At 30.4% G+C, this 21,564-nt stretch overlaps 1 protein-coding gene across 2 annotated transcripts in view; it reads right to left on the bottom strand.

The window, feature by feature from the left end:
• Positions 1 to 2,977: 2,977 nt before the first annotated feature.
• Positions 2,978 to 21,564, bottom strand: part of NCAM2 (neural cell adhesion molecule 2) — a 544,869-nt gene continuing 526,282 nt past the window's right edge. Inside the window, exons 17-18 of one of the 2 annotated variants that reach the window (XM_034947985.3) lie at positions 11,644 to 11,799; positions 2,978 to 8,485 (exon numbers count right to left, since the gene is read on the bottom strand). In XM_034947985.3, the coding sequence (XP_034803876.1) occupies positions 8,374 to 8,485; positions 11,644 to 11,799 (268 nt within the window). In that variant the 3' untranslated portion in view covers positions 2,978 to 8,373. The remainder of the gene's footprint in view (positions 8,486 to 11,643; positions 11,800 to 21,564) is intronic. The other variant, XM_034947987.3, reaches the window with a different exon arrangement.

The following is a 21,564-nucleotide window of genomic DNA, read 5'->3' as shown; positions in this document are numbered from 1 at the left end:
TGTACAGTTTTCCAGAAGGAGTTACATTATCTTTTTAGTGGACAGAACTCTGCACTGAAGAATTGAACCCAGGTGTAATCCCTGAGATGCTATGATCACCTGGGATTAACTTAGTTGAATAAATTCTAAAATTCAAATCTTATCATGATAACACAATAATATACATTGAAAGTTTCAGGAAGGGTCTGAGTGAGTTTAGCATGTGGAAAAGATGTGAAACATTAGGAGACATAAGGAATATTGAGCTACATTGTAACATTAATTGTGCTCAGTGCATTATGCCCTTGTTTACACCCTCTATGCAAACACATTGACTATGTGCTTATCCATATGATTTAATGTGACTGACTGAACATCACAAGCATGATGCAAATAGAGGCTTGGGGAGCATTTGCATATTGGGACTTCCATTTGGAAGGTTGCCTTTTAGAAGCTGGTAGCCACTTAAGGGAGCTCAGCTACATCATATGTTGCAAAATAATTACCGAATTTATTCAAATCAATGTGTGAAATCATAAAAAATAATACATTGTTAATGTTTTAAGTCACTACTACATTTCAATTTGTTATTCAATAATAGGTTACTGTCTAACATAACTTACTCTGAGAATCGATGTTGAAATATGGCGGATATAAAGATACTCATGGCTACTATTTATTGGTATTTTCTGTGTGGTAGACATTGCATGAAGAACTTCATAAATATGATCTCAATAAATCTTTAAATCATCTCTTGAAGATGAATATTATTTACTTTAGGATAACAATTTTATACATGAGGAAATAAAGCTGTAAATTTTTATCTAAATTTATCACATTCAGAGCTAGTAATAGGTAACAGAATTGGGGTGTGAACCTAGGTTTATTCTAATTCTAATATCTCGGTTCTCATCTGTTTTTCAATATTACTCCAAGGATCCCAGTTTTGCATCCTGGTTGCAAAGACATAGGAAATTCTTTTCTCTTCTGGTGAGTAAATGTGTGGATCTCTTGGATCACTTGGTTTCTGAATTGGTGAAAATTTTATTTATGCTTTTCAGAGAGTACTTCCCTTATAATTAGTAGGGGACCTTCACATAGTCAAACCTAGTGCTAAAGCTTCCTCAAACAGCATTGAATAAACCCTGGATGTGTGTTGCATCCCCCCTGTGGGTTCAGTCTGTGTCCTTGCTTACAAACTAGATGCCTATTTCCTTCTCTTCAGCCAATGCTTCCCAACACAAAGAAAATTGCAACTTCCTTCAAAAACTCTATTTTCAAAAATGACTCTTCCAAGATAATTGGTATTTGCTTCATCTCCAGATGTGATGGTATACAAATGTTTTGGACTGATTTTGGTAAATATCCTTTTCTTTATATATCTCAAACTTCTCAGGCCAGTTTCTGACATTGGTCATGATTGAGATAGATGAAAGAAAGATGAGAGAAGTAGGAAGTGTGGAAATTGGAGGTGGAATTGGAAAGGTTGATGTAAACTAAAATAATCAAGTTAATCTTGTTTTCCAAATATGAAGACATTTAAATACTAGAAATATCTGACTTTACAGCCCATATATTAATAAAACTCTAAATTAAAGACTAAATTAAAGTGTAATAAATTTTATATTATTATAGTGGCCACTCTACCAAAAAATAAAATGCAAAAGGCTATCTATGGAAGATGTTAAGTTATCCAGAAAAGTTAAAATACACAAATGTATGCGTTCTATTAAAGAAGAAGTTTATGCCAAAGATGAGTACATATATGACACCTCATATAAAATATAAAATAATATTTATATTTTGAGAACATTTTGTGTATTAAAAACTCATGTTAAAAAAGAAATTTAAAATGCTGAGGCCATATATGGCATGAAACTTAGGAGAAATATGTTCATTATTTAATGTATAATAAAGAGAATTTGTATTTAGGCAATGCCTTGGGTTAGAAAAAATGTAGAAGAAATTCTCTAAAATATTATCAGGGTTACCTGCACAATTTCCAAAACACACTAGAGACTTAATTTTGGCTTCTTTCATGAGGCATAGTTTGTATTTTATTTTAATTGTCTTTATAATAAACATAGAATACTGAAATACCAAGCACAATATATATCTTTTTCTTCACTTCTCAAAGTGTTTGATGTTATTTTTATTCTATATGTGTATGTATTTTGAGGTATTTGTAAAGCTTACATTGAAAATTGCCCCCTTGTGAAAAGTTGGCACTCAGATTTTTAGTTTTTAAGAGTAAGTCACATTTATACTAGTTTTAAAAAATGAAAAGTACTTGTGAAATCATGTGTGAAATGATTAGCTTTGAAACAGAAGTTAATACTAGACTATCATTCAATATGTTTCAATGTTTATACTCTCTTTTAAAGAATGGTTGTTTGCTGTTAACTTGTGACAATGCTCTGGTTCCACAGTTGTTTACATTTTGACTGGTTTGTTCCAAACTTATTTTTCCTTCAAGTCTTTTTATTATTAAGTGCATTATTTTGCAGAATATGATGCTGTTGGGGAATGCATACATTGCGTTAAAGCATAACTGCTATATTTAGTTGGTTGCCTAGCATTTATAAATTGATCAACACAATTTGGTAAATGAAAAAATAAAGTGTCTCTAATCCATTGGACCTCAAATTTTAGCGTGCATCAGAATCATCAGAAATTCTTATTGAAACACAAATTACCATGGCCCTCTCCTACAACCTTCTGATTTATCGAATCTCTGGTGAGGTCTAGAAATTTACAATTCGAACAAGTTCCCAGGTAATGCTGCTCTAAGGGGTCACATTTTGAGAACCACTGCTCTAAACCAACTGTTTATTCATTAATTCTCTGAGCTCTGCTCAGTGTAGAAGCCAAAAGATTGTAACTCATTGAGAGATAAGACGGCAGAAAGCATTCTCTTCTTTAGAATATCTAGATATATGTTTGGAAATTTCTTAACACAGAAGTATTTGAAAAGCCATAAGCTTGCTCACTGCAGAAATGTTGTTCAAAATAAACATAAAATGCAACACTTTATTAAAGTAAAAGTATCTTTACTATTAATATACAAATGGTGAAGTGTGACAAGTTTGATATACTGTAAGCCATACTTTCAATGTCTCTCATAAATACAAAACTTCAACATTTGCGGTATAATTTTTACAGTTTAGACATATATATACAGCATTTCATTGGGACATACCATATTGAAACAATAAGAAAACGTTGTGGTAGCTAACTTAAGAATATAGAATTTGAATGGAATATATAAAGAAAATAAAAGATAGTATGTTTCAGTACATACTGAGCACAGCATACAGTTCACATACCAAAAAAGTTTTTTTTAAAAAAAACCTTTATTTCTAACTTCACATATTTCTAACAGGGTTTAGAGGCAAATGCTAAACCATGAATATTTCTTTAAGAGTTGGAACAAGTAGGTTTGTTCTTAATAGTATCATTTCTTTTATAGTATGCATGTTGTTCTCTAAAAAAACTATTTGCAAAATTAAATCATAGATTCTATCTCTGTTAACTTTATCCTCTGTGTTACACTGTTTTCTCCTTCACATCAGTGTAATCGGCCATAATTTTTATCTAAGCAACGTTCCTAGTCCCTGGTCTAGCACTTCCCAAAGTCAGGTCCTTCTTAGCTATTCCAAATATAGCAATTCAGTTTGCCTTTCTAGATCCACTCATTTCTTTGTTTCTCTACTCTCCTATGTCGGGTTGTGATTTGAAATTCTCCAACAGTGATGGTTTTGCTTACTGTCTTCCATGGGAGGCTAAAAACAGATGCCAAAAGATTCATGTTTTCATTTCAGAAAAGAAAAAAAATAAGTAGCAATATTTAAATTTACATGAGCAATAATTCTGAATGTTGTGTGGCCAGAATCTCAAAAATTGTATAAAATGAAAATTTAAAGAGGTAATAACAAATAATATATTTATGTTATAGATAAAATCCGAAAGTAATAAACTATTTTTCTAAGAATATTAAGTGTGTTATCAAATAAATATTTAGCATTATATATAATATAAAATTCTTTGCCTTTACATAAGAGGATATAATTAATCCATTCGCATTCTTGTATAATTGTAAATAGCTGCATCTACATGGGTAAATTCAATTTTTCAAAAAGGAAGGATGGGAGCTGGAAGAAAATTATGTTGGTTCAGCAACTACTATATGTGGGTCTTTTTATAAATTTCTCATTTGTACATAAAATTGTTTCATCTTAAGACATTATTAAGTCCATGAATAAAATACTTTCTTGAAAATTTTACCTTCTAAGATGAAGTATTGCATTTCTGCGACATCCATAATTTAATTTTAGCCCATGTTGATACATCCATATGCAATTTCAATGTGAGTGACTAAGTATTAATGCTTCAAAGGGTTAATAAACAGATGCAAATATTTTCTCTCTAAAGATAAATAATGCTAACAAACTTATTGTTAAAAATATATCCAGATACAAAGTTTGTTGAATAAGCACATTATGTGATAATGATTATGAGTATGAGCATGAAAAAACTTCATGGGGGATTTAAGTTGAATGTTTACCTTATTTTCTGTGAAAAACAACATTGGGAACCTCATAAATAATTATAATATGCTATTCCAATATTTCCTAAATTAACTAATGGAAAATATTATTTCTACTACTTGAACTGTACATATTTTCATCAGTGATAATCTTATTGCCAAAAATAAAGGTTGATTTATTATTCGAAATAAAAAATAAATATAAATGGAATAATGAAGACCCAAGAAACACCATAGTAATTTGCTTGATTTTCAAAAGTTATCTGTTGTCTTTGTCTTACAACTGGCAAAATTTAATTTCAACAATATCTAGAATGTATTTATTGTTTAGAAAAACAATACAGAACAGATTAAGAATATTTCATGTGTGTGTATAAAAAGAATTGTTTTGACATGAATTAAAGTAAATTATACAGTATAGTTTATTATATTTAGATTTTATATTCAAGGTAAAATAGTTTGAATTGAACTTATTTACTGACTGTAAATAAGACAGCATCATTTGAGTATCTCAAATCTAAGCAAAATATACTAGTAATGATGTTAATTGTAGTTTTTTTCTTTTAATAAAGCAGACTGTCATGCTAATTAAAAGGCACAGATACATCTTAATTATTTAAAATAAGAAGCATAAACAAAGGTATGATCATAAAGTTACAATTAATTGTTGGCACACAAATAAATAATTTGATTAATAAAATCTATTTATATAAATATTTAATTCAAAGACTAAGATCCATATGAAGTGTGCTGGATCAAATAGCCTTTGAAAAATGCTTTTATAGTTATTAATATTAAAAATAAAAGAAAACAAGAAACATTAATGTTAGACATTAGTATCAATAAAATGACAATGTCTTAGCCCACAAAAATAATAAATAAATCTTTAAAAATACAATTCTTAATTAAATTCCTTTGACAATCATTGTAAAATATGTTGACACATTAATTTGTGTCAAAATTCTGATATTACTCTTTCCTCTTATATGTTGTTGAATACAGATTGTCACTGCCTAATTGCACCTAACCTATCAAGAAATACCAAGTTTTAGGTGATATCTTTGCCTCTTGGTTTAAAATATCATAGGGTTCAAATTATTTTAACAGTACTTATATTCAGTCAATTCTTTTGACACTTTATACTAATATTTAAGAGTACTCTCAGACAATAAAAATAACATTTATATGGTTATATGTATATGTTTGTTTAATCTAGAATAAGAATGAAACAGGTTATTTCAGTTCTACTCATATTTTACAATTTACTACAAGCCATCTTTTATTTTGAAATTTTTATAAATCATTTGGAGCATTCCATTGAAATATTAAAAAAAATACTTTATCACAGTATTGCCTTGCTTTAGCATGGCATGGATTTCAAGGACAAGAGGTAAGGACCACCTGGGCAACTGAAACAGTGCACTTGAAATAGTCTGAATATAATTAGCTTCAGATTATCTGTTAATTTCAGATCATTACTCCACATGAGTGGCAGGAAATTTAACATCATATATATATGTATATATATGTGTATATATATGTGTGTATATATATATGAAATATATGTCAATTTCTTTACAAGGAAAATCCGAATAAATGAGAGAAACAGAAATGTCAAATTGAGAAAACACAAAAATAGTTTGTTATTTATTATGATTTCTGCACTCTTGAAGTAAAGCACGAATATAACAATAGTAAACATGCGAAATGACTTTCTCAGTCATCGTATTTCTTTCACCATCATTAGTTTAAAACCATGTGGCCCTATTTAGAAATAATTAGCATTCATGGCTATTGCTTCATGGACACTTTACTAAGCTTGTACACTTTGCACAAACAAACTAATTCAAGTATTTTGACTAGTTTTAGTACACTGGTACAAAACAAAACAAACAACAAAATAAAACACAGCAAAATAAAGCAAACTGGATGATCAGACAAACATAAACCAAATATGAACAGTCAAATCTGTCAAAGACCAGTTGGATAATCAAGTCAGTTAAAATGACCTAACTGCTTTGTTTGTTTAGACACTACTCAAATTCTTAGGTAGGCACAAGAATTCTGTTCTTTTCTTCAGAATATGCCAGACAGGAACGCAAGGAGAGATTCCCGCATTTAACCCTGCAACTTATGGCAAAGACACTGCGACGATTTGGTGCCTTCAAATGAAGATGGTCATATTCTGTCCTGCTGTAGCCAGAAAAGTGATGAATTATATAAAAGTACTTAGTTTTCTCTCCTTGACTGAGTTTCAAGCACTTTGTAAATAAAAATATTCATGAGTTGCCTTAATTTTACATTTAATAATCATCAGGTTATCTCTACAGAGAGACACACCCAAAGCAGGTTTCTGCAATGTTAAAATTGCTCCAATATTCCTTTGGAACGCATTCCCTGTCCTGTCACTATTTGAGCTATAATACCACCTGAAACACCAAAGGTTCTGAATGTTACAGGGCCTAAGGAAACCTTTGGCTCTCAAGGTTAATAAACCTGCTCCCAAATGGTATGTATGTTTATAATCATAAATACTTTTTTAAACCTTACATATAAGTTAAATCATGTGTCACTCTATTACCTCTGGGAGCTTGCATAGCTTGGAAGTAAAGAAGCATTTTATTCTGGTATAACCCTAACAAAAGATATTAGAAAGTTTGTGTTGAATACTTAAGGAATTTCTTCAACCAAAGTTGTTTATCAAAATCTTAAAATGACTTCTAGCTAGAACATCCAGAATAGAACACATAGTGGCATTTAATTGTTTATCATTTACTCTTTTATGGCACATTAAAATGTTAAATAATTTCTTCTTAATTTAGTCAACCTTAAAATTTTTATTAGCCAATTATATTTAATGGTGAACCTATAACAGTGGTAAAATTAGTTCTTAAAGATTATATAAAACCATGGGCTAAAAATATATCTGAGGATATGATTTGAAGTATTTGAACACTAAAGACTTGTTTTTTGATAAATTATTTTAAAAATAAATGATAATCACATATTTATACATATATCAAGACACCATATTGATATTGTTCCCATTTCAATTTACTTTATTTGAAGCTGAGGGCAGAAATCAATATTATTTCACTTGCAATACACTTTTTTTGTATAATCCATTGTGAATGAATAGGACATATATAAAGAGATAGAGATTTAGAAAGTCTTTCTAATCTAATTTTACATACAACTAATATTCTTTCAAATGGGTAACAATTTTGATCTGGCACTTCAGTCTATCAAAAATCAATGTTGAAAATGCACTGAATCATATCTTGAAATGAGTTCTCCAAAGTTTTCAATTTTTAATATCTGCTAAAGATAACTGGTTCTTTGATGCCTATGTTCCCTGAAATTTCCCTGATAAAATGAGTAACCATTATTAAGCGCCTTCATCTTGAAGTTGAAAGCCACTTTAAGAATCTATTTGACCAGAATAGGACTCATACACATGCAGGGCCTTCTTACACATGTAGCTCACGTTTTTTTTCCTTAACCCCTATATTTGTTGGTGGTATTAAATATAGTTCTTAATAAATAGAGCACTGTAGCCACATAATAAATTCCAGTACTTCAGTCATAGAATCAAATTGAATACCAAAGTGTTGGTGCCAGTCTTGATATTGAAATTCTTAACAAAATTAACAACAACAGCAACAACAACAACAATAACAAAAGGGAATGGATCATGGGCAGGAGTATTTGATCATATGTATATGTGTACAAGCTATTCCAAGCTAGAAGTTTCCCAAGAAATTAAGGTCAATGGAATAGTTTTGGTCATAGGGTCACGCAATCCAAATACTCTTTGTAGTGTTGTTCAAGCCCCTGTAATATTGTTGTTATGCTTTGCTGTCGTCTTCTTTTGATTGAATGATGTCGTTAGAAACTTTAATTTCTATAGTTTCTGGATTTAGAGCTTCTTTCCCATTTTCTTCCTTTAAAGGCAATTTTCTGGAAGATAAAAAATAATAAGCTTCATTTTCTGAGGTATTTAAGGAGACATACCTTAACATTTAAGTTACTGTTTTGTAAGGAAAATATGCTCCAATAATATGCTAACATTTTATATATGCTAAATAAGTTACTATTTTGTAGAGAAAACATGCTACAATAATTAGAAAGGAAAAATTAAATTTATTAACATAATATAAAATAGATTTAAAAAGATCTAAAAGAGAGTAAAAACAATTACTTGGCCTTTTAAAAATGTAATGCAGAATGATGAATGAAACAATATATTTGTAGATATAGATGCACCAAATTGCTCACTATAGGGTGGCTTAGATTTGGTAACTAGTTGTTGATCTCCAAAATATAATTACATGTTATGGAAGGTAAAATGCCAAAATATTTTTAAATGTCAATGATATGATTTATTAGCACTACATTTTCTCCAGTGAAAACAATTAATAATTGTTGCCATATTCTGTTACATAAAATTCAGAAACCAGGCTGGGCATGGTGGCTCATGCTTGTAATCCTAGCACTTTGGGATGCTGAGGCGGGTGGATCACTTGAGGTCAGGAGTTCAAGATCAGCCTGGCCAACACGGTGAAACCAGGTATCTACTAAAATTACAAAAATTAGACGGAAATCACTTGAACCGGGAGGTGGAGATTGCAGTGAGCTGAGATCATGCCACTGCACTTCAGCCTGGGCAACAGAGCGAGACTCCATCTCAAATAATAATAATTATTATTAAAATAAAATAAAATAAAATTCAGAAACTAAGTGAATTAACAATATTCCTTGGAACTTAATGCAAATGAACATATTTTAGGACTTGCTCACTTTTTAGTATTTATTGTATATGTTTTCTTTTGTCTCTTTTCACATTGTTTTTCTTGTCACTTTTATGTCATTTTGCAACACAGATTTTGAGTTGTTTGCAATTGTAACTTATGAAGCAATAACAACTTTATTTCTTAATATCAAGACAGTGTCATAAACCCTACTTTGATGCCAATGAATTATGCTTTCTAGATTTCCTAAAACTTGCAAATTCAATTGTTTACCATTGTGTACATGACACTTGGAGATGAGTTTTTCTCCCTTAACAACATACTTTTTCCACATCAAGAAAATTAAGTTAGAAATAGTATTCCAGGCCAGGCGCAGTGGCTCACGCCTCTAATCCCAGCACTTTGGGAGGCCAAGGCGGGCGGATCACATGAGGTCAGGAGTTCGAGACCGGCCTGACCAACATGGAGAAAGCCTGTCTTTACTAAAAATGCCAAATTAGCCTGGTGTGGCAGCGTGTGCCTGTAATCCCAGCTATTCGGGAGGCTGAGACAGGAGAATTGCTTGAACCTGGGAGGCGGAGGTTGAGGTGAGCTGAGATTGCGCCATTGCATTCCAGCCTGGGCAACAAGAGCGAAACTAGTCTCGAAAAAAAAAAAAAGAAAGAAAGAAATAGTATTCCAATCCATCTCTGTGACTTTAACCTTACCTTGTTATAATGGAGTGAAAGTTACAATGCTAGTTCATCTGGGATTTATTTGTAATTTATTTTATATTTTTGAATGAGAAGGGTAAAACATATTCTGCAGAGCAAAGCTATCAGAACTAATCAAAGGAAGTAATAGGCAAAAACTAGTAATATCCATTGCTGGGAATGAAAAAAACATTAAAAAACATTGTACCAATGAGAGCAGGCTATTTTATATATGTTATAAATAGTGCAGTCTCAGTTATTCCTTTTTAGCATTCACAAGTACTGAAAATATTGACAATACAAGGTCATAAAAGCAATGTGTCACCTCAAGCATCAAACTGTAGAGAAAGAGTTCTGATTAGAGTTCTGATAGTAAGTTTTGCATTAATAGTTAATATATCTCTTACTCATGAAATATATATTAAGTTTTTAATGACCCAGTGCTTTCACCAAATTGATAGTTTGTTTCTGGGTATAGAATTTCTCACCACTTATGTATAGGTAAAATATGTTTAAGATCACTGTTAATCATATTATTTTATATTGGTGATTAATTTTCTATAATTGTGACATAGTTATTAAATTACCTTTTTTTCCAAAAATATAATCTGGTCCAAGAGCATATTCTTAACTAGTTTTCATGTACACCTCTTATTTCTAAAGTGGAGAATGTAGAACCCACATCTAATACAGTTAATTTGAATTTACATTGTAATAATCTCTAAATGCAATCACTAAAATTGGCCCGAGGATTTATATTAAATTTTTTTCTATAGAGTAGTACTTTGCATTTGTGTAAATATTAATTATTTCAGCCCCTTGTGGGTAGACAGAGGGAATTTATGAAAATAAAATCATTTTCTTCATCTGTGACAACATTTTTTCTTTGATTTAGGATGAGAAACCTAAATCAGTTTACTCTGCAAGAAAATATTAGGTGTTACAAAAATAAATATTTGTTTTGAAAAATAATAAAATTAAAGTTATTTTGGTGCACAGTAAAGAAGTGTGTGATCACCATGGTTTTGTTAGTACCACATACATCCAATAGAATACTACTATTACTACTTTGTAATAATGCCTTTGTTTTGAATTATTCTAATTATTCTGTGCATGAATCTAGGCGTATATTCATCTTTTCAGGTTTTGATATCTACTATAGTTTTAACAGAGCTATTAGAGATGCAAAATAAATAACATCAAGAATGGAAACCAAGCATCATTTACTACATAGATATTGCAATGATAAACACTTGAATATTATTTTCTCCTCTGCACAAATATTTCTTTTTAAAATAGCCGTGTGTATATTTCAATGACATTTATATTCAAAGCGATGACAAATTTCCTAACATGTCCTTATTTCAGTAAATATAATTATTTTATCTTGAAAGAGAAAACAACACTATCTTAAAAAGACAGACTATTGTTGAAAACCTCAAACTCTGTAAGATACTTACCTTTTTATACTTTTGCATTAAATTACAGATATATGGTTTAACAGACTTTCTCTGACATTCATACAAAGTTTTCATGAAAAATGTCTCCTTAGAAAATGGATTTTAGATATTCACAAGTACTTTCATCAAAAAAGTAAAAGCACAATTCTTTTACAAATAATTAATATTTAAATATGTAATACAACAATAATAATGTGTTATCATTTTGCCAATACCCATTTGAACATAAGTGAGCACTCCAAGCCACATACTCAGGTTCTGTCAGTGGTGTGGTTTCATTTGGCTCATTTACTGGGCTCCCATCTTCGTGATTAGTAACTCTTTCATCCTCTGTTCTCATCTCCACTATTGGTTCTTTTGATCCATCTTTCCTAGAAACATAAAGAGAAACATCTCACCTGTGTAATTTAAAAATGGATGCATTATGGAAAAAAACAGAGTTTAAAATCACCCAATTCTACCTTCCTCCAAATAAATCCAACTTGGTTAATTTAAGAAAACCACTGAGAAATGCTTTACCATTTAAATTTGTTTCACCATATATTATCACTCAGAAAAAAAGGAAGAAATTCCATTTTTTCTAGATATATTTTCTCATCAAAACTGTATCAATTATTTTGCAAAATTGGTACACATTTTAAATCCTATTGTATATATTCTATTTTGAAAAAAATGAAAATATTTTGTTAATAAAATGTACAGCATCAAGTAGGTTTCTTTCCTCTAACTAGCCACATTTGAAACTATCAAAATATTTCAAAACATTTTTAAAATAATAAAAAAGAAAACATTTTAAAATTTTAAAATATTTGAAATACTTCAGAAGGGTTGCTTTTATTTCAAAATTTAGAAGACAAAATTTGTATGTGTTGTCTTCTTTTAAATATGTCTATCCATTTGTATGAAAGATCTTAACTATAAAATGATTATGGACTTCTAACTTATTCACGTTTTTCAAGAAAACAGTTTAAATAAAATAATCTTTGTAACATATATGCATATCTTTTCATTTATAACTTCATCCTCCAATGTCGTCTTTATCAAATTTTGAATATATGACAGTGAATGTAATTTTTCACAATTGATGAAAACTAGAAAACTTATTATAATGTTTCATGCCTCACAACTGAACAACAACCAAAAAAAGAGTAACAAGGAAGTCATTTGGTGACGACAAGGAGTAAAGTGAGACAGAAGGATTGGGCATGAGGTACTCCTAATAAAGATTTCAAATAGGTACAGAAAAAAAAAAAAAAACTAAAGAAGGGTTGGGGACTTCAATTTGTATTCATTCAACAGTCTTCATATGAATGTTTACAGTAACACTATTTATAAATTGCCAAAAATTGTAACCAACTTGTCTTTCAATAAGTGAATGGATAGTAGGTAATGGATAAGTAAGCTGTGGTCCATGGGTAAAACTGAAAATTACTACTAATAAAAAATAAATGAGCTAACTACCAAGAAAATATATAGAACTTTAAATATATTTACCAAGGCAACTGAGGCAGTTTGAAACGACTAAATACTTTCTAATTCCAACTATATGACATTCCGGAAATGACAAATCCATAATGACAATAATAAAGTCCGTAGTTGCCAGGGACTAGAGGAAGGGTGGGACATTTAGAACATTCAGAGCAGGGAGACTGTTATGTTTCTTATCATAATGGTGGATATAGGATATTACAGTTTGCTCTTAGGAAGCATATAAACTAGGATTACCAAAAAAAAAAAAAAAAAAAAAAGCAAGCAAACAACAAATCTACAATGGTCCAAAGATTGAACAGACTCTACAAATGCTGAGACTTATGTAGAAAAAAATACTAAGGATATAAAACACTTTTGATCAGATCACAGTTCCATATCATTCCTCTTATCTGAGTATGCAGGTACCTCACATACACATGCATCATAATTTGAAGAATGGGTGTTTATAAGAATAGAAGAAATCTAGAAGTGAATAAACTTTTTTAGCTCTGAAAATCAGATGTCTGTAAGAGACAGTGATTCACACAGATTTAGCAACATTATCTGATCAGGGGCCCCAAGTAAGTAAGATCTACAGAGTAAGTAAAGATGGATGAAGAGCCCACCACCACTGGATCTTAATGTTGTTTGGTCTGTTTGTGTGCTAGTTTTCGTTATTCTTCAATTGATTCTTTTAAAAAATTCTGCATTATGCCAGTGTTTGTGATGACATACAGGAGTATACTATTTGTGGAAATGTGGCTATTGATGATTCTTAGCAAGAAAATGATTCAAACATTTTCTTATATTAACAATTGGTACAAATATACGATGAACTAAAGCACAATGCAGAGAGAAGACAGAACTAGTGAATTCTGATTTTAATTCTTTTCCTTACTAAGAATTAATATGCAAACAAATATCTTTAAATTAAAAATAATTAAATAAATATTACTGAAAGGACATTCAAGATTAACAAGAGAAAATGGTTAGTTAGTAGCCTTTACAATTCTTATTTTTGTTTTTGGTGATCTTTTTAATTTTAATTTTTATTACATTAATTTTTTTCCAGAGACATTCTACACAGATATCAGCACATATGAATGAAATGCATATAGTTACTTTTACACAAATGATAATATACTAACTGTATATAATTGAGCCTTTTGAACTAACACTGAGTTTTAGCTATAATCTATAAAAGAATATTTAGAGTTGTCTTTTATTTTTTCATGCTGCATACTATGCTGTTGTATGTATGTACCACCATATATTTAACCAGTCACCAACTGACAAACATTTAGGTTATTTTTAACTTTTTTATTATAATAAATACCATAAGTATTATCAAGTGAATATTTTACTTAACCTTAGTTGGCTATATTTGAAACACACATAATTTACATGTCGAATCTCCTATCCATTGTAAGATATATATATAATATTTTTGTTTTTTGAGACGGAGTCTTGCTCTGTCGTCCAGGCTGGTGTGCAGTGGCGTGATCTCGGCTCACTGCAAGCTCCGCCTCCTGGGTTCACGCCATTCTCCTGCCTCAGCCTCTCAAGTAGCTGGGACTACATGCGCCCACCACCACGCCCGGCTAATTTTTTTTTTTTTTTTTGGTATTTTTTAGTAGAGACGGGGTTTCACCGCGTTAGCCACGATGGTCTCCATCTCCTGACCTCGTGTAAGTTATATTAAGTAATACCAGAATCATTATTGATATTGTCTGTAGAATTAAAAAGAGTAAATGAGGCAATTGTTTGTCAAAATAGTCACAAAATGTAATGTGGATAAGTTTCACAATGTATAGACTGGCTAACATTATATAAATTCCTGCCATATTTTAGAACTTACTATTAAATAGGAAATAATAACAAGCATAGCATAATGTTTAAAGGGAGGTGTACCAGAACTAAATTAGCTGGCTCTCCCACTAACTCATTGCATAAAACTCCCCATCCTTCGAATTGCTTAGTTAATAAAACAAAGATGGTAATAGTGCCAAACTAATTCCTGTAGGTTACTTGTAATAGCTGATGCATGTGCCACACTCAATCAGTGTTACCTGCATCACTGTCGTGGCATGCACGGAGAATTTACATTTGGAAATATATTACTGAAACTTTCAATTTTAAGAAATTTTTTAAAAATGAAAATGTCAACACAAAAAAATTTATAAAATTCATAAACTTGCAGATAAAAATATAAACTTTCATGTAATAAATAGCATCATATAAATAAATATTTGCAAGGAATACAAAATCAAATGATTATAGGGCACATGATATAAGCAACAAGTAAGACAAAAGGTTAAATAACTCTATGAAAGTGTGTAAAGACATTAAAAGACAATTAAAACAAAGTAACCAAAAAAAGAAACAAGCTCAGACTCAACCTAGACAAATGCAAATCTTAAATAACATCAAAATAAAAACTTTTACTTACCAGATTGTCAAAAAATAAATTGGTGATATTTAATATGTCAGAAGTTGTAGAGAAATATGCATTCTTTGCTTTTATTGCAGCCATGAATTGGAATAGACTTCTGTGGGCAATTTGCCAGAATTTTTCAGTTTTGGCCTTCCATTCTACATCTAGTATCTTACTGTATATTTACAAAATTTATATATATGGATGTTCAAAACAGAACAGTCCATTATAAAAATATTTAAAGTTTCTTCTAAAGTGTAACAATAAAGAAGCAGAGAAATACATTATTATATCTAACACTATGGAATACTACTCATTTATGAAAAGAATGAGGAAGAGATTTATGTGCTGAAATGGAACATTATTGCAGCTGCATTTCTATGTGACATAAATTTGCTAAAATTTATATACGTATATATGTAGTACATAGAAATATCTGTGTGTGTGAGTGTGTGTGTATCCTAGGATATTATTTTTTTACAAACTATAGACCACATGGAAAATTATTGGGAAGGAAAGAAAAAAATATTAATGCTTATGTATGAGGCAGCAAATAGGATCAGTATTGATTAAGGTCTTTGATTTCTACTTTTTACATTTCTTTGATTTTTGAGTGTTTAAATAAAATTATATATAATTTAATGTAATAAAATTATATTTTAATTTAATTATATATAATTTAATTATATATAACTTAATTTAATAAAATTATATATAATTAAATTAAATTATATATAATTTTATTAAATTAAATTATATATAATTGAATTGAATTAAATTATATATAATTAAATTAAATTAAATTATATATAATTTTATTTAATTAAATTATATAATTTTATTTAATTAAAGTATATATAATTTTATTTAATTAAATATAAAATTACATATAGATACTGCTTTTGAAACTAAAATATTTGGTTACTTATGGAAACGCTAATATATGTTATGTTTTATCAACAGAGAGGGAGAGATTTTGCATTAAAACTGTGAATGTCTAAATGCATTCTGCCCCTTTCAAATGTCATCCAGTCTATTATAAAAGGTGATATTATTAAATATAAATTATATATGTTGGTACTGCTTTTGTAACTAAAATATTTCGTTACTTAAAGAAACACTAATACTATGTTATATTTTATTAATAGTAACACACAGAGAGAGAGAGTTTCCACATTAAAGACAGTAAATGTCCATGCACTCTGCCCCTGTCAGATGTCATCTGGTATATCATGAGAGGTGATATTATTGCTTAATTAATAAGCACACCCTGCCAGAATGTAAGGATTTCATGCAATTAATAAATCATGAAAACAGCTTCGAGAATGATTAGTTTAGAAAAGGGAAGAGTAAAAGGGTATACTGTGGTTACCTTAAAATACAAATATGGCTGTAAAGTTTTTAAAATATTGATGTATTCTATGTTTTATTTCAGAATGCATAATTAATAAAAAGTTTAACTCTACTATGTAGAATAACTTACTTGCAAATAATTTTAACTTAAATGCAATGGAAGGATATGCAAAAATAATCCAAATAAAACACATCCCAAAACAAATTTAATATTGAAAATTTCATGTTCCTTATACCTGCGTTGGACAGGAGGTATCATCATGTGACTTCATATTCTCTTTACTTTCTCATATTTTCTGATTAATTGCTTGTGATTCAAGTTTGGGCCTATGTATATAGCTAAAATTGAGGAGCGAGTATTCATGTAATATTTCACTCACGATAACCATTGGATCCTACAGTCATGATACTTTCATAAGGGGGGATGAATGAAAAGGAGATTAGGACTGAACATCCAATAAGACCTCATTCATCTGTGTTTTTATGAATCAACCATGATATTTTCATTTTACATATTATAGAAAGGATGAAAATGATTCAAATATGCCAATTAGACAACAGCAAAATTTCACTCGTTTTTTGTAATCTGTGTGCCATTTGTTTCCCAGGGTTTAGAAATAAACTGCTGAAGTATATAACTTCTTTTCTGGAATATTTGAAGTTATATAATTATATTTCTAATAGATTTTATTCTGTATATTCACTTTTCCCCAACATCTATGCTTCTTCTTGTTTCTTCCTTATTATTTAGATTAGTGTAATTCAGTATAATAGCCAGTCTTTCAGGTGATAAATGTGTGGTTGTCATGGAGTAATGATAAATATTTCCAGACACACATGTGAATATGTCTACTAGAAGGTAAACTTGTTTATTAATGTTTTTCTTTTTCTTTTAGTCTTTTGACTTTCCCACGTACATGTATTCACTGTTACAAACTATTAACCATATACATTGTAATTTTTTAACATCAGGAAAACATTCTGCTATGATGCCCAGCAATTATAAACTACAAAGAATAATTTTAAAATTCCATTTGTATAGACTTAATTTAGACCAGTTTTAATTTCACAGCAAAATTGAGAGGGAGATACAGAGATTTCCCACGTATCCCCTGCTCCCACACATGCATAGCCTCCCCCATTAGCAACATCTCCCACCAGAGGGGTGCATTTGTTACAATCAATGAACCTACTTTGACACATCATTACCCCAAATTTATACTTTACATTAAGGTTCACTCTTGGGGTTGTACATTCTATGTGTTTGAAAATGTTTATCATGACATTTTCTCACAATTATTTTATCATACAGAATAGTTTCACTGCCTCACAAATCTTCTGGGCTCCATTTACTTATTCCTCCCTTCTTTCCAACATGTGCAACCACTGATCTTTTTAGTGTCTTTTGCTTTTCTCAAAGCAAAACTATATTTGTCATATAGTTGGAATTATAAAGTAGGTAGTCTTTTAAAATTGGCTTATTTCACGTAGTAATAATCATCTAAGTTTCCTCCATGTCTCTTCGTGGCTTGCTATCTCTTTCCTTTTTAGTGCTGAATAATAGCCCATTGCTGGAATCTACCACAGTTTATTCATTTACCTACTGAAGGATGTTTTAATTGCTTCCAAGTTTTGGCAGTTATGAAACAAGCTTCTGAAAACATCAGTGTGCGGTTTTGGTGTAGACATACACTTTCAACTTCTTTGGGTAAATACTAAGGAGCTCAAATAATAAATTTTAAGGTAAGAGTATATTTATTTTCTTGAGAAGCTGCTAAAATGTCTTCCACAGTGATTGTATCACTGCATTTCCATCAGCAATGAATGAGATGTCCTGTTGCTTCACATCTACCATTTGGTGTTGTCAATGTTCTAGATGTTGACCATTTCGATAGGCTTGCAGTGGTACAGTAGCTCATTTTAATTTTCATTTCCCTGATTCATAGGATTTGAAATGTCTTTTCATAGGCTTATTTACTATTTGTATATCTTCTTTAATTAGGTACGTATTAAGTATTTTGGCCCACTTTCTAATTGGGCTCTTCTTTTTATTATATAGAGTTTAAGAATTATTTGTATACATCATGTTATAGTCCTTTGTCAGTTATGTGTTTTGCAAATATTTCCTCCCATTCCGTGATTTGTCTTTTCATTCACTTAACAATGTCTTTTGCAGAGCATAAAGTTTTAATTTTATACTAGTCCAGCTTATCATGAGGTCAGGAGTTCGAGACCATCCTGGCTAACATGGTGAAACCTCATCTCTACTAAAAATACAAAAAATTAGCCAGGCATGATGGCACGCGCCTGTAATCCCAGCTACTCAGGAAGTTGAGGCAGGAGAATCACTTGAACCTGGGAGGTGGAGGTTGCAGTGAGCTGAGATCAGGCCACTGCACTCTAGCCTGGGCAACAGAGCGAGACTCCATCTCAAAAAAAAAAAAATCTTTCTTTCATGGATTGTGCTTTTGGTGTTGAATCCAAAAATTCACTACCAAAACCAAGGTCATCTAGATTATCTGCCATGTTTTATTCTAGTAGTTTTATAATTTTTTGATTTACATTTAGGTCAATATTACATTTTGAGTTAATTTTTATGAAGTGCATAATGTCTGTGGCTAGATATATTTTTTCTTATGGATTACAGTTGTTCCAGTACCATTTGTTGAAAATAACATCTTTTTACCATAGTACTGCCTTAACTATGTGTGACATGTCAGTTTACTTGAGTATATTTATGTAGGTCTATTTCTGAGGTTTTTATTTGGTTCCATTAATTTATTTGTTTACTCTTTGGCCAATATCACAATGTCTTGTTTATTGTAGCTTATAGTAAGTATTGAAGTTGGATAGTGTCAATCCTACACATTTACGCTTTCAATATTACTTTGGTTATTGTGGGTCTTTTTGCCTCTCTAATAAACTTTAGAATCAATTTGTCAATATTCATATAATGACTTGTGATTTTGTTGGGATTACACTGACTCTACAGATCAAGTTGGGAAGAGCTGACGTCTTGTCCATATTGAGTCTTTCTATCCATGAACATGAAATAACTCTCCATTTATTTCATTCTTCTTTTATTTTCTATCATAAGTTACATATTTTTCTTCATATAGATCTTGTACATATTTTATTAGCTATACGCCTGAGTATTTAATTTTGCGGGGTGCTAATTAAAATAATAATTTTGTTTCAACTTCAAATTTCAGTTGTTTATTGCTGGTATACTTTTGATTTTTGCATATTAATTGATTTTTGCATATTAATCTTTTATCCTGCAACCTTGCTATAATCATTGACTATAGCCAGGTGTTTTTTCAGACTTTTTTTCATAGACTATCATGTCATCTGCAAACAAAGAGAGTTTTATTTCTTCCTTCCCAATCAATATGCCTTTTATTTCCTTTCTTTGTCTTAACGGCTTTTGCTAGTTCTTCCAGTACACTGTTGAAAAGAATTAGTGAGAGAGGATATAGTGGGGACAGCTTCTAGTTACTCACTAAGATGTAAAGAATGATGTAAGCTGTAGTTTTTTAGATATCCTTTATTAAGTTAAGGAAGGTCCACCGCTCATTGTTATTGAAAGCTTTTATTATGAATGGGTATCAAATTTTGTGAAATAATTTATGTATCTATTAATATGATTTTATGATTATTTTTCATTATTATCTTGAAGTGTTGGATTTACATTGATTTTTTAACGTTGAACCAGACTTGCATACCTGGGATAAATCCCACTTGGGTGTGATATATAGTTTATTTATAAATTGTTGGATTTGACTTGCTAATATTTTGTAAATGGTGTTTGCATCTATGTTTAGAAAGATATTGGCCTGTGGTTTTCTTGTCATATCTTTGTCTGGTTTTGGCATTTCAGTAATGCTGGCTTCATAGAATGAGAAAGTATTCTCTCTCTTTCTATCTTTTGAAATAGCATGTAGATAATTGATATAATTTAATGTTTAAATGTTTGGTAGAATTCACCAGTGAACCTGTCTGGGCTTGGTGCTTTCTGCCTAGGGAGACTATAAATTATTAATTCAATTTGTTTGCTGGATATAAAGGTCTGTTCAGATTGCTTCTTCCTTTGTGACATTTAGCTGATTGCGCCTTTTGAGGAATTTCTCTATTTTACTTTGGTTGTCAAATTATTGGCATAAAGTTGCTCATGGTATTACTTTATTATCCTTTGAATGACAATGCTGTCTATAGTAGTTATTCCTTCTTTATTTCTGATATTCTTGTGTTTTTTCTTTCTCTATCTCTGTCTTCTTTTATTTTTCTGAGTTAGCTTAGGTATAGACTTAGCAATTTCATTAATCTTTTAAAAGAACCAGCTTTCAGTTTTAATTTTCTCTATTGATTTTGTTTTGAAATGCATTTACTTCTTCTACAATGTTTATTATTTGTTTTCTTCTGCTTACTTTGAACTTAATCTGCTCTTCTTTTCTCAGTTTCCTGAGGTAGAAGTCTAGATAATTCACTTTAAATCTTTCTTATATTCTAATATATGTATTCAAGGAAATTTCCCTCTAAACATTGGTTTCACTTCATCCCCCAAATTTTGATTTGTTGTGTTTTCATTTTCATTTAGTTTAAAATATTTAAAAATTTCTTCTGAGATTTTTTCTTGGACCTATGTGTTACTTAAATGTACATTGTTTAATCTTCAAGCATTTGGAGTATGTTCTAGCTTTCTTTTATTTATTTGTAGTATAATTCCATTGTGGTATGAGAGCAGACATAGTATGATTCCTATTTATAAAATGTTTTAAAGTGTGTCATATGACCTAGGGTGTGATCTATCTTGGTGCCTATTCTAGGCAAGCTTGAGAAGTGTATGCATTCTGCTGTTATTGGATTAATTCATCTACAG

This window comes from Pan paniscus, chromosome 22 (assembly GCF_029289425.2).
Source record: "Pan paniscus chromosome 22, NHGRI_mPanPan1-v2.0_pri, whole genome shotgun sequence".
In the NCBI taxonomy this organism is placed as follows: Eukaryota; Metazoa; Chordata; class Mammalia; order Primates; family Hominidae; genus Pan; species Pan paniscus.
Note: the sequence above shows the minus strand (reverse complement) of the source record. Positions and strands in the feature narration are given on the sequence as shown.